Raw genomic sequence first — 12,396 nt, forward strand, 5'->3', positions numbered from 1 at the left:
ACCCCAGTACCCCTCTAAAAAAGACAAAAACGGGTCTATTGCGGGTCTCAGAGGGTTAACTGTTCAGATTTTGTTGGGCTGCAGTCAGCAACTGCAGATATGATAACTGTCTGCATTGTGACTAAATTCTAAGCCTATTTTGAGTTCATGCAGAGACACAGCCTGCATCACTAGCTGCATCATTCACCGTGTCATCCTGAACCTCCAGGACAAAAATGAATTCCCTAAGATTAGATGTAGCTCTTTCCTCTTCATCTGTTCCTCTCCATTTCTCTCACCGTGACTGGCATATCTGTTTAAAATGTATGAGACGAGCAGTGAGCCTGAGGAGATCATTTATCACCACAACCTTCAGTTCACGTCTTCATGTCACTTTTTAATATGTGGATGAAAATGGCTGATGTGCTTGGACCCCGCTGTCAGTGTCCTTGAGTGTGTGACTAAGTGCTTTCCATTTCTTGAAATCTGTGTGTGTGTGTGTGTTCAAAGGGCGGAAAGGCCCAGATCATCGGCCCCGAGGAAGAGGACGAAGAAGATGACGGCTATCTCTTTAATGAGGTGAGAAGGACATTTGGTGTGACTCTAATCGATCCGCGTTGATGGGATTTTCAGCTGTCTTTCTTTCGCCGCCTCTACATTTTTAGGGCTGTCAAAGTTAACGCGATATTAACTTGTCATTGAGATTGCCATGTTATGATTTGAGCATATTTTTTATACTAAATGCAGTACCTGTGAGGTTTTCTGGACAATATTTGTCATTGTTTTGTGTTGTTAATTGATTTCCAATAATAAATATATTCATACATTTGCATAAAGCAAGCATATTTGCCCACTTCCATGTTGATAAGAGTATTAAATACTTGAAAAATTTCCCTTTAAGGTACATTTTGAACAGATAAAAAATGTGTGAATAATCGCGATTTAAATATTTGAATCGATTGACGGCCCTAATATTTTTTTCATGGGTTGCATCTTGCTGTTCCCTCCATCTATGCAATTATTGTTTTTCTCCGTCTTCCTCTCAGATGGACGGTCCATTCCAGGACATCGAGCTGTTGAAGTCCCGACCGGCACACATGGCGGTGTTCATGAGATACGTCTTCACCCAGCTTCTGGACCCCAACCCTCTGGTCAGTCTACGTTAGATTTGATTACAAATGTAATGAAACAAACGAATGTTGGGAATTAAAATTTTCCATGTGTGTATCTGCTTGTTTACATTCACGGTTGCGTGTGTCCACAACAGCTGTTTTACCTGTCGGTGGAGGCCTACCTGAGCTCCAGCACAAAAGACGCCCGCGCACTTGCACCTCAGATCTGCTCCCATTACCTGGACCCAGACGCTGTATGTACCAACAAGCTTTCATGATTTCATATTTATATTCCTTAAAGCTGGAGTGACTTTTACATATGAATGAACGTCGGTTACATTCATTGCCAAACAAGTTCACACAATGCTGATTAAGCCCTTCACCGCAAAAAAAACAAACTATACCGGAGTTGGTGTCTGGTGTCTGTGGCGACTTTTCAGCGCATGCAAACGTATGACTGCAGCGGAGCTTGCATCATCTCCGCCGCCCCCAGGAGCGCTCTCTTCAAGTCTTCCCGTGCATTTTTTTTTTACTTTAATCCTTCCTCTGAACGCAGAGTTTCTTTTTTTTTATCTGGAGCATCCACTCCAGAAACTTTTCTTGGACACTCTCGCCACACTAGCTGCTGCTCCGTCGCCATGGTTTCTCCCATATGGTAATTACTCTCACTGCCAGAGGGGGGCGCCAAAAGTTCCACACTCCAGCTTTAATCTGTTACATCCCAGTGTCGGCTGCTATAATGTGCAATGTGTTGATGCTGTTTCTTCAATAAAATAAAAGCAGTTGCATTTGGCATCTATGAACCTAAATGTTAAACTTTCTTCTAATCCTCCGTTAAAAGTGATTTAGCTTTTTTTTCCCCCATATACCCAAATATTCCCCAAATATAATAAAATAATATATAATATAATAAAATATAATAATGTATATTCCCCATGTAAAAAATTGTTAACATGAAAAAAATGCTGTTTGTTTTATTTCCTTGCAGCCCCTGAAAATCAAAGTACGAGAGGAGTATCTCACAGATATAGGTAAGACGACTAAAAGCTAATTGAGTTGTGGGCTCATTCAATTTGTTTTGCATTTTTACATTCATATTATTAATGCCACATGGCTGTAATAATGTTATATGCTTGTGAGGAAGTGTCCCCGCTGACGTAATGTTGTGTCCATCGTCCCTTCAGAAAGTCGACTTCATGCCCAGGAGGACATCAGAGGACCTCTGTCTGAGCTGCAGCAGCAAGTGCTGCCGGACATCCAAGACCAGATACAGGACTACAGGTACAGTAGTCAAGACTGAGAAGACTTAAAGGGGCGGGTTCATTATTTTTTTTTATTTTTTTTTTAAGGTTTTTATGTCATTCTGTAGCTTCTTAGTGGTGTTTTTATGTATTCAAATCCAAACATTAGAATTTTGGTCAAAGTGCTTTTTGCAACGGCTGAACGGGCGTTTCTATTTGAAAAAAAAACAAAAACTGAAAGGAACGCAGATGGACCCGCTATTTAAGATGTCTGCTTAGGTTTTGACAGAATTATTATTAATTTTCATAAGCTCATATTGACCTGTTAAGCTTGTGCTTCACAGGAACAAGCAGATGATGGGCCTCGGCTCTCTGTTTGGAGAAGGAGACCTGCAGCAGCTGGATGGAGACCCGGCGAAAGAGAGGCAGGTGGTGGACAGACAGGTCACCGCCCTCTGGGAGATACTGTGAGTCTCCCTCAAATACGTCACTAAAAACTGCAAAATTGCAACATCTGTAGGTTCATGGCGAGGGCACGGGTTCACTTTCTGGAAAAGCTGACTCACCTTTATCTGTCAAACTAGAGAAGATCTGTTTAGTTTTCCTTTTCTAACGTGTGGTTGTAATCATGAAGTGAATATTAACCACCACACACTCGGTCTGTTGAACCAGGTTCGCCTAGCAACAGGGTCAGATGTTTGAGGCCCAATAAAATAGTTATTACAAAGCGACAGAAGGAGCTCAGGCGATCATAACAAAGGTCATTCCCACAGCAGCAAAACCTGCAAACCACATGACATTTACTCCTTCGGCTTTATACACACACACGGGCCACTTCCCATCACATGACCGCTGCGCTACAGTCCGTTTCTTACACCTTTTGTTTGAATGGTTGAGGAATTAAACTGGATATCTCATCGCAAGCCTGTTATTTGTTGCGGGGCGAGTTAACAGCCTTTTTATGTCTCTCTTTCTGTTCCCGCTCCAGATCAAAGCACGAAGAGGACAGAAGGTAAAAACAAGTGTCTTGTCTGTTGGAGTGGAATTTAATTTAACAGCAATCTGTCTGTTGCTTCTTTGTTGACACCTTTTCTTTGTTTCCCCGTTGTGGTCGATTTCTCCTCACGTTTCCATGTTTGTCCTGTCTCTCTTTCTCTCTCTCTCTCTCCGCCCCCTCGCTCCTCTCCCTCAGTTCTCCTCTGGCATCGGCCGTGCACCTTTACCTGCGTCACTCTGGTATCAAGCTAAGAGACTCCAAGGTCTTCCCTGGTCTGAGCACCGAGAAGGAGAAGTGGCTCGCTTTCTTAAAGACGAAAAAGGTAAGCGGCAACCGCCCTCTAAAACGAAAAAAAGCAGGGATGGAAGTGAAGGGAAGAATGTTGCAAGTGATTATCTAAGTAATGTTGTCAGGTACACATGGGCATCTGTTTTCTTTTGCCGAATGATTTGTGTTTCAACTCGTACTGCAGTTTCAGTATCAGCGAATGTATAAGCTCTGATCTGTGTGGTCTGGTCCTCTACTGATGTGTGCGCTCAGAGGTGCCACTTCGTACATCACTGTGGTACTGAGGTGTTATTTACACCCACAGAGCTCACCTGTTGTAGTCTGGCAACCCGGTCTGACTTCTCTGTTCTGTTCTGGTGTTTTTGTTTCACCTTATAACCCCTTTTTCCTCCAAAATTAGCACGTATATGTAGGTTTTCAAATGCGAGCTAATACGCAAAAAATATGCGATAAAATGTTTCGTTGTTTTTTTTTTGGTGTGTCACGTATGATGTCAGGAACACACCGGAAAACAGGGTTAGTAGACAGAAGAAAGACGCATGGGGGCCAGTGAAAATGTTAGTCGCGATATTTTGCATGGCAATATTGTGTTGATACACGGACGTCAAGTATCAATCTTTTATTATATAAACTATTAACCTCTTAACAGCCCGATGGCCCGCCGGTCTTTCAGAGGTTGTAGCGGACTCAAACCTAAGGAATCCCATTAATACCAACCATGTCATGCTAGCTTGATGGGAAGAACGCTAAATAATGCCCCAAAGTTACGCTAAATCTTGATGAGGAAAAAACTGGCATGGTCATTTTCAAAAGGGTCCCTTGACCTCTGACCTCAAGATATGTGAATGAAAGCTCTGAGATGAACAGAGTGAAAACTGTATCTCATTAGATAAAACAGATGTTGACAAACTGCGTAATTTGCAGTTGGAAAAATAGGTAATAAATCACAATATGTCTTATCACAATACTATCAACAATGTTTAATGTTTGTTTGTGCTTTGTGCCATTTTAAACGTAACTCTTGAGCAGCCAGTTTGGGTAAACAAAAGTGTACTGGTACAGCTAATAATAGATAAAAAAAGAAGAAAGAAGTAAGATTAAGGTGTATATACACGTTGATTTTTTTGACATGGCTTTATGGTTCCTCTCTCTACAGCTGACTGGTACCAAGAAAGAGAAAGATGGAGAGGATAAAAAGAGAAATCCCATCCTGAAGTACATCGGCAAACCCCGGAGCACATCCCAGTCCAGTAAATACAAACACACACACACGTTCATGTGTAGAACTGGGGAAGAAAATAAAGACATTAACAGTAAATGATGACTCATTTAGGGATATTTGTATCACTCTAAATCACTGTATGTCGTGTCGTATGTCAAAATGTGAGTACATCATCAGTATCAGTATCAGTCTATCTGTGAAAAGTCATTCTGAGCTGACTCATATTGGTACACTGGTTGGTGCACCACATCAGAGGCACGCTAACACAAACATGTGATGCTCTCGCTCGTTGTATTCGTCAGACAGTTATTGATTTATTTTCGCCCTCTGTTTGCCCTTTTATTGTTTTTGCAGGTTTATTTATTGATTTATGGATTTTTTTGTTGTGTCTCGTTGTTCTGTTTTCATCGTTTCCTTTTGGTTCATTTTGTTTTTGTAGCATTCCATGTCCCGTTGTCACCCACCGAAGGTACACATTTTATGTTTGTTTCTACCTTACCAAACTAAGTTATTGTTCATGGCGTGTTTGTTTGAAGAGCGCTTGTGTTCCACCTCATTTTAGACACATCAGCCCTTTCTGCTGATAGTGTGTGTGTGGATTGTTATATCGTCCTGTATAATGAAGCGATATGTGTGTGTGCAGTCCGTCCTGGCAGTGTGAGGAACATCATTCAGCAGTTTGAGAATCACACAGAGACGGAAGAGGAGGGAGGAGACGCCGCCGACCCCCAGAGGCTCTCGTCCAGCAGCCTGGGAGAAGACAGCATGGACAGGTAGCTCTCTTCAGCTACACCAACACCTGTAGTATATATGTAGTATAGAGCATCTGTTCAGTAACGCTGTTTGTTTTCTTCACTCTCTCTCTTTCTCTCTCTTTCTCTTGCAGCCCGACGGTCTCGGTGCGCCTGGCACGCAGCGAGTCGCTGAAGGCCTCGGGAGAAGGCCGTCGGCGGGGAGTCGTCTCGGGGACGGAGTCCGTCCCTCGTTCTCGGAGCGATGTGGACATGGAGGACTGCGGGGAGGAGAGGGAAGGGCCGGGCCTCAGGCCGCTGCAGCACAGCACGTCGTCGTCTGCGTCCAGCAGCTCGGCACGGTAAAGATTCACAAAGCCGGATTGGAGTGTTTTTTTGCACAAAGTTTTTATTGACTTTTGGAAGCATCTCATATTTCTTCGAGATGATACATCAGACTGGCATCCAGAGGAGGCTCGCATGACCACGCCCCCCTTTTGGGGTAAAACAATCCCGTGACCCTCGTAGACGGTAACAGAGTAAACAGAAGAAGTTGAAACATATCTCCAAACTTCTACTTTAAACAAACCGGTAATAGTAATAACACTATGCCCAAGAGTTGCTGTGTAGCTGGTTGCACCAACAATAAATCCAAAAACGCTCATCTCCGATTTGTTCCCCTACCATGTTCTAAAAAATATATAATTATGGCTTTATGGCTCCAAGCTATAGACCAGACCAGCATGGCGAGAAAATGATGAAAAGCTGTTGTGTAGCGGGTTAACTGAGGCTTTCACACTGAGATTTGAGGCACAAACGATATGTTAATATTCACCATCAGTGTGGTAAATGGCTAAAAGATGCTGGTGACAGTTACTGGCATGGCTAGCTAATGTAATACAGTCATACATTAATGTTATAGCAGCATCAGACTGTCGTCTCCAACTAAATCTCAGCCTATAAATCAAACCGTTGAGAGGTTGGATATTTACAGACAACACTTAGCCTGACGTGATTCAATCAAATATGATTGGATGAGTAATATCCGGCCACTGTGTTGGACGGGGGAAGACTGAAGGGACATGGCGGCGATCAACCTTAATTTTACTAAGGTATCGCGAACGCTCAGGTTCAGACAAGATGCAAAATAATTATTAGACATGTTGTATAAAACAAATGTTTGTATAACAAGAGATGAATGTGTACAAATTTGTCAAAAATAGTATCCAAACATACGTCAAATTTCATTGAAGTCTATGAGGTCTTTGGTTTTCTTTCCCCCAAAAGGGGGCGTGGCCTTACATTTTTTGCGAAGCCGCATGTGCCGGTCTGATGTCCACTAAGATACAGATATTTTTTTCATCCTTCAGGCGAGGTTAAATTATAATAATTACATAAGCTTCAAAGAATCCAGACTCACCCCTCTAACTCAAACACCCGGGGACGTTACCCCCTGGAAGTGTAGGTTTTCACCTCATGCCATCTCTCTCTCTCAAACTCAGGTCTCTAGAGAACCCTACACCCCCATACACCCCTCGGTCTAGACGCAGGTGAGTTTCAGTGTCATCCCCGTAGATGATCAGTGATTTAAGTCATTGTCTGGCAGGAAATTAGAAATAAAGCTGGCTGACTTCTTTCCCACATGCAAAAACCCTTGAAGAGGAAATGTTCAGTTTCAAATCCCCCCATAATGTGAGATTTGTTAGTGTAAAAAATGATTGTTTACGTGTGTGCGTGACTCTGTAGGAGTGTAGACTCGCCGTTGGCCCTGCTGCCGGACGCTGCGGCGCTGGAGGAGGAGGTGTCTGACGGTCAGAACTGGCAGGACACGGTTCTCCCTCAGCTCCTCGCCACGCTCAGTCCGAGGGAGGTGGACCGACAGGCCGTCATATACGGTATACGAGTCAAATTCAACACGCAAATATTTTTTTAATGCGATTGTCATTTAACCTCACAGAAATAACTCCACAATCACGCGTGGTTGTGCACTGATGTTGATTACCCTCGCGTCTTCTTCATCAGAGCTGTTCACCACCGAGGCGTCCCACCTGCGGACCTTGAGGGTCCTGGACCAGGTCTTTTTCCAGAAGATGAGGTCTGTGCTGAACTCTGATGAGCTGGCCTGCATCTTCCCCAACCTGCCTCAGGTCTACGAACTCCACGGTCAGTCTGTGTGTCAATCGATTTGAATATTTAATCGCGATTAATTGCACGATTGTCCATAGTTAATCGTAAATTAATCGCACAATTTGTGACTGTTCAAAATGTACCTTAAAGGGAGATTTGTAAAGTATTTAATTCTCTTATCAACATAGGAGTGGGCAAAAAACACTTGCTATTTGCAAATGTATGACGAAATCAAGCCCAACAGGCAACAACAGCTGACAATTTCTTTTGTACTTTACTAGAAAAGAACATTTGAAGAGTCTGAACTGTTCTTTGTTTTTGTGGTGTTAACTATAGTGATCAGGTCAGAGTTATGTAATATTTAATCACCCATCTTTGCTCACTACATCTTAGCTTTTCTTACCCTCAGGTGTGCATAATAAACTATATTGTTATGAATTTCTTTTTCAAATACAAAAATGTGAATTTACCGTTTAAAACCTTCCTGTCCTCTCGTAAGAGTGTCACTGCTTTCTGCTTCTTCTGTTTGCACAATAAAGCGGGTTTGTACTTTGAGTCAACGTGTATTCAGGGCTGTTTGTTGCTAGGTAAATAATAATAAGTGAAGCAAGTGCAAAGCGAAGGTTGTGACTGTTCAGTGTAATCTGCAGCTTTACTGAGTCAATATGTATTCTGGGCTTTAATTAAGAGCCAACAGGGAAGTATATGGTGTGATATAGTTGCCATACTAGACTAGCATTTAGTACTAGATGTATGGATTATCTTGTTGGTAGTATTTGAAATAATTTAACTGACTAAAGTTGTGGTTCTTTTAACGTTGCATCTGTATCTCTTCTTTGCAGCAAGTCTGTGCGAGGCGATGAAGAAGAGAAGAGAAGCTCCCATCGTTCAGGACATCGGGGACGTTATGCTGGCCAGGGTGAGTTAAATAATCACTGCATAAGTCACTCGTTATCTTATAATGTGAAAGGTGTTTATGTTCAGTGTATTCAGTATGTTTAACACAGTGGTGTGTGTTTCCAGTTTGAAGGTGCAGCTGGAGAGGAGTTTCAGGAACAAGCGTCGCAGCTGTGCAGCCAACAGTCTCAGGCTCTAGAGCTCATCAAGAACAAGAAACGCAAAGACCCTCGCTTCGCTCACATTATCCAGGTACACACACACACACACACACACACGCACTCTTCCATGCCTGACTCAATACATGCATGCTCCTGTACGGCTGTGTACTGGCAAGAATTTGGCGATACGATACGTATCGCAATACAGAAAACTGTTTGTCCATAGATTCCTCTTTGTCTAACATCTGTCCTAGCCGTCATAGTCGTGCAGCCGTGTGCTTTACGTGTTTGACATTTGTTCAGGAGTGTGAAGCGAGTCCTCACTGTCGGAGGCTGCAGCTCAAAGACCTGCTGGTGTCGGAGATGCAGAGACTCACCAAGTACCCGCTGCTGCTGGACAACATCATCAAACACACAGAGGGTGAGGAGGAGTCGAGAGACGCATCGTATAATAATCACCAACACAGGCAAACATGCCAAAAAAGTATGATTTTTAAGACGGATATTCTTTTTTTTTTTCATTTAGCCGGTTCGTCGGACCTCCCCTCACTTCAGCGCGCCCAGACTTGTTGCCGAGGGATACTGCAGGTTGTTAACGAGCTTGTCGGGGAAACGCTACATCGGCAACGCCTCAGCCAATACCAACGCAGGCTTGACGCTGCCCCTCTATTCAAGGTAGTCAAATCATTTATGCTGGTTAACCTGTTTTTTTTCTCTTCCTTCCTCGTTCATATTGTGATGAAGTCTCTCCTTCTTTTTTTTTTTTACCTAAACGTGTTTCGTTTCCTCCTCTCCCTCACAGAGTCTGGACCTCACCACTAAGAGAATGATTCACGAAGGTCCTCTCACGTGGAAAGTCAGCAAAGATAAGCAGATAGGTCAGTACCATTCTGTATTGATACAGTCTCATCAGTTTCATAAATCAGGTTTCCACCAAGAGGTTCCTGGTAATTTTAGTCCCGGGACTGCTTTTTATTAGGCAAATTAGTCCGCTGATGTATGAAAAAACATGTTGTTTGTTGCATTTTTCACCGATCAGCAACGGTCATCCCTGCAAACACAACCCCGAAAGTTCCTGTACTTTGAGAAAGTACAACCCGCTGACCAGGGTCTTTTTTGTGGGGTAAAAAGACCCCAAAAAATGTTCCCGGAACTTAATTTAGACCCTGGTCTCTGAGGTCGAAACGCAATGAGTTCCTCAAAAGGTTCTTAGTTCCAGAGGAACGGAGCTATATTCTTAATCACGTGTCTCTGTATCCCTCCATCAGAGATTCAAGCGCTGCTGCTGTCAGACTGCCTGGTCCTCCTCCAGAGGGGCCCGGACGACCGGCTGCAGCTCAGATATCCATCCCGCTGGCTGGGCGGAGGCGGAGGAGGCAGCGGAGACAGCAAGACCTCCTTCAGCCCTCTGGTGAAGCTGGACTCTCTGCTGGTCCGCTCAGTAGCTACAGGTAAGACTGTGGTCACACCGAGGAAAGCTCTTTAAGGGACTGTGTCCATATAGCGTTTTTTTCTGAGCATCCGCATCGTTTTTCAATTGTTACGAAAATGTCAAACAAATGGATAAATAGATAATAAGAAGCGGGCGATGCGAGTCTATCATACAACGGTAGTGATATATTGTCAAGATATTCTTGGAAACGTAAAAAAAAAGTGCTGCTTTTCTGTCAGAAAAAGATGCTGACCCTAATGCTCTCCTGCAAATCTTGTGATTCCTCTCCAGACAACAAAGCCCTCTACGTCATCAGCACCACAGAGAGGCAGATCTACGAGCTGGTGGCTGGGACGTCATCAGAGAAAAACACGTAAGCTCTTTTTCCGTAACTGGTAGGAAGGCTCACCGAGCATCCGTGTTCCTCTCCAGCCTCCGGAAACTTGTGTTTTTGTTTTGCAGCTGGAAAGATTTACTTGATAAGACCATCTCGTCGTCTGGCGGTTCATCACCGCTGATCAATCACGGATCCATACCTATATCGTGAGTAAATTTAATATGTATGAATAATCAATAAAGGAATGTGTTAGGGCTCCTTTTGTCAGAAGGTTACTTGAATCACTGTTAAGACGTGTTGTGTGTTATTCTGTTAGAGATACTTCTTTTATTTTTATACATTTATTTTCACCGCATTAAGTATTCTTTTTCTACAGTTCCCCAGGTCGACGCAGTGCGTCCCCAGTGCCAGCTGGCTATGCAGGTAATAACCACATTATAAATCATCAGCCTCAGATATACAAACTGTCTGCAAATGTTTGTGAAACAACATCGACTTTGAAACTTTCTGTTTCTTTCAGGTAACTCCATAACGGAGCAGTCAGATTCCATGGAGACTCATTCCTCCAACGACGACATTGTGCTCTCGGCAAACACACCCACGGACCAATCGGAGGCGTTCATCTGTGGCGAAAGAAAAGCAGTCGGTGTGGCAGAGGCCGCTTTACAAGACGGTGAGAAACGGGCATCACTTCTACAAACTGTTGGATGTTAAAGCGAGAGAGCAGCGCGTAAGTGGTGCGTATGCGCCACGGAGATCCGTTATTTATTTATTTTTATGTATTTTAGCCACCGATAGACAAGAAATTATTTAACCGACATCAAAAAACTAGCGGCGAGGAAGTCTGTCTGTTGAGTCACCTCACGTCGCCTTTGTCTTGGCCAAAGCGGACATTATGACCAGAGAGATTTAAATATGTCAGACATCAACAGATTTTCCCGGTAAAAAAGAAAACGGTAATTACCAGATAACGGGAACCCTGAGTTCAATCCGAGTGTAAGTTTCCAAAGTGAGCGTATTTCCCTTTTTACTGTATCTTACTAATCAGCCGGTGATCAACCTTGAGGACGAACAAACAATCAATCGTCATTTCCTGTCTCTTCAGTTGAAACACTAAGGCAGCTCATAATACGAGATTTGGAAGAGGACGGCTGGAGCCACGATTCTGACGACACGCCCACCAACGAGACGGCCAACGAAAGGAACTCGTTCGCCGAAAGACAGCGGCCGGAGTCCCTGGAGACTGTCCTCAACTTCAGCATCAACGAATGGGAGGCCGAGCCTGAAGAAGAGGCTCCGCCCCCGGACGCAGAGCAGCCGAGCAGCGTTCAGGTCATACGGAAAGGTAACGGAGCAGATGGAGAAAAAGCGTCTTTAATTCTTCAGCGATTCTTGATCACTCTGAGTTCATTCAATTCTCAAATTTGAAACCTTTACTTCAACTCATTGCCTGAGATAAATATGTGGCGTTGAGTGAACTGAAAGTGAATTCAGCTGCTTTCTGTCTGTCGGTGGATAAAATCGTGGGTGTCTTTAACGGCTGCCTTCCTCTGCATGTTCTCTCTGCACTCTTTGATTCATTATTTGGTGTCTTACACACTTCTCTTTTTCTCTGGCTTGCTCTTCACAACACACTCGTCACCCTTTTTTCCACCCTTCCACACACACTTTTCTTTGTCACACTTTCCTATCCTCTGTGCAATAGCTGTGGTTGCGGGTCCTTCTTCTTCTTCTGTCCCTGAGGACATCACTGCTGATGTCACCCTCCCCTCCGACCAATCATCCAAGCCGAGAGGCGAGGCCACTACGCAGGGTAATGACGACTAAATTGGTGAAGTGCTGCAGACACTATTTGATTTACATGTTAAGATG

General features: G+C 43.7%; 1 protein-coding gene across 9 annotated transcripts in view; it reads left to right on the forward strand.

The window, feature by feature from the left end:
* The window catches only part of arhgef11 (Rho guanine nucleotide exchange factor (GEF) 11), a 29,780-nt gene that overhangs the window by 11,325 nt on the left and 6,059 nt on the right, over window positions 1-12,396 (forward strand). For 4 of the 9 annotated variants that reach the window (XM_037758155.1, XM_037758160.1, XM_037758157.1 and 1 more), the window contains 27 exons: window positions 490-558; window positions 1,026-1,130; window positions 1,247-1,345; window positions 2,080-2,122; window positions 2,276-2,372; window positions 2,677-2,799; window positions 3,321-3,344; window positions 3,525-3,651; window positions 4,774-4,867; window positions 5,279-5,308; window positions 5,483-5,612; window positions 5,726-5,932; window positions 7,073-7,120; window positions 7,317-7,465; window positions 7,593-7,733; window positions 8,540-8,616; window positions 8,721-8,846; window positions 9,059-9,176; window positions 9,282-9,430; window positions 9,558-9,633; window positions 10,024-10,206; window positions 10,479-10,560; window positions 10,650-10,730; window positions 10,901-10,947; window positions 11,045-11,197; window positions 11,630-11,869; window positions 12,230-12,337. In XM_037758155.1, coding sequence (XP_037614083.1) covers window positions 490-558; window positions 1,026-1,130; window positions 1,247-1,345; window positions 2,080-2,122; window positions 2,276-2,372; window positions 2,677-2,799; window positions 3,321-3,344; window positions 3,525-3,651; window positions 4,774-4,867; window positions 5,279-5,308; window positions 5,483-5,612; window positions 5,726-5,932; window positions 7,073-7,120; window positions 7,317-7,465; window positions 7,593-7,733; window positions 8,540-8,616; window positions 8,721-8,846; window positions 9,059-9,176; window positions 9,282-9,430; window positions 9,558-9,633; window positions 10,024-10,206; window positions 10,479-10,560; window positions 10,650-10,730; window positions 10,901-10,947; window positions 11,045-11,197; window positions 11,630-11,869; window positions 12,230-12,337 — 2,926 coding nt within the window. The remainder of the gene's footprint in view (window positions 1-489; window positions 559-1,025; window positions 1,131-1,246; window positions 1,346-2,079; window positions 2,123-2,275; window positions 2,373-2,676; window positions 2,800-3,320; window positions 3,345-3,524; window positions 3,652-4,773; window positions 4,868-5,278; window positions 5,309-5,482; window positions 5,613-5,725; window positions 5,933-7,072; window positions 7,121-7,316; window positions 7,466-7,592; window positions 7,734-8,539; window positions 8,617-8,720; window positions 8,847-9,058; window positions 9,177-9,281; window positions 9,431-9,557; window positions 9,634-10,023; window positions 10,207-10,478; window positions 10,561-10,649; window positions 10,731-10,900; window positions 10,948-11,044; window positions 11,198-11,629; window positions 11,870-12,229; window positions 12,338-12,396) is intronic. The other 5 variants (XM_037758158.1, XM_037758164.1, XM_037758161.1 and 2 more) reach the window with 4 other exon arrangements.

Source organism: Sebastes umbrosus, chromosome 22, assembly GCF_015220745.1.
Source record: "Sebastes umbrosus isolate fSebUmb1 chromosome 22, fSebUmb1.pri, whole genome shotgun sequence".
Classification (NCBI taxonomy): domain Eukaryota; kingdom Metazoa; phylum Chordata; class Actinopteri; order Perciformes; family Sebastidae; genus Sebastes; species Sebastes umbrosus.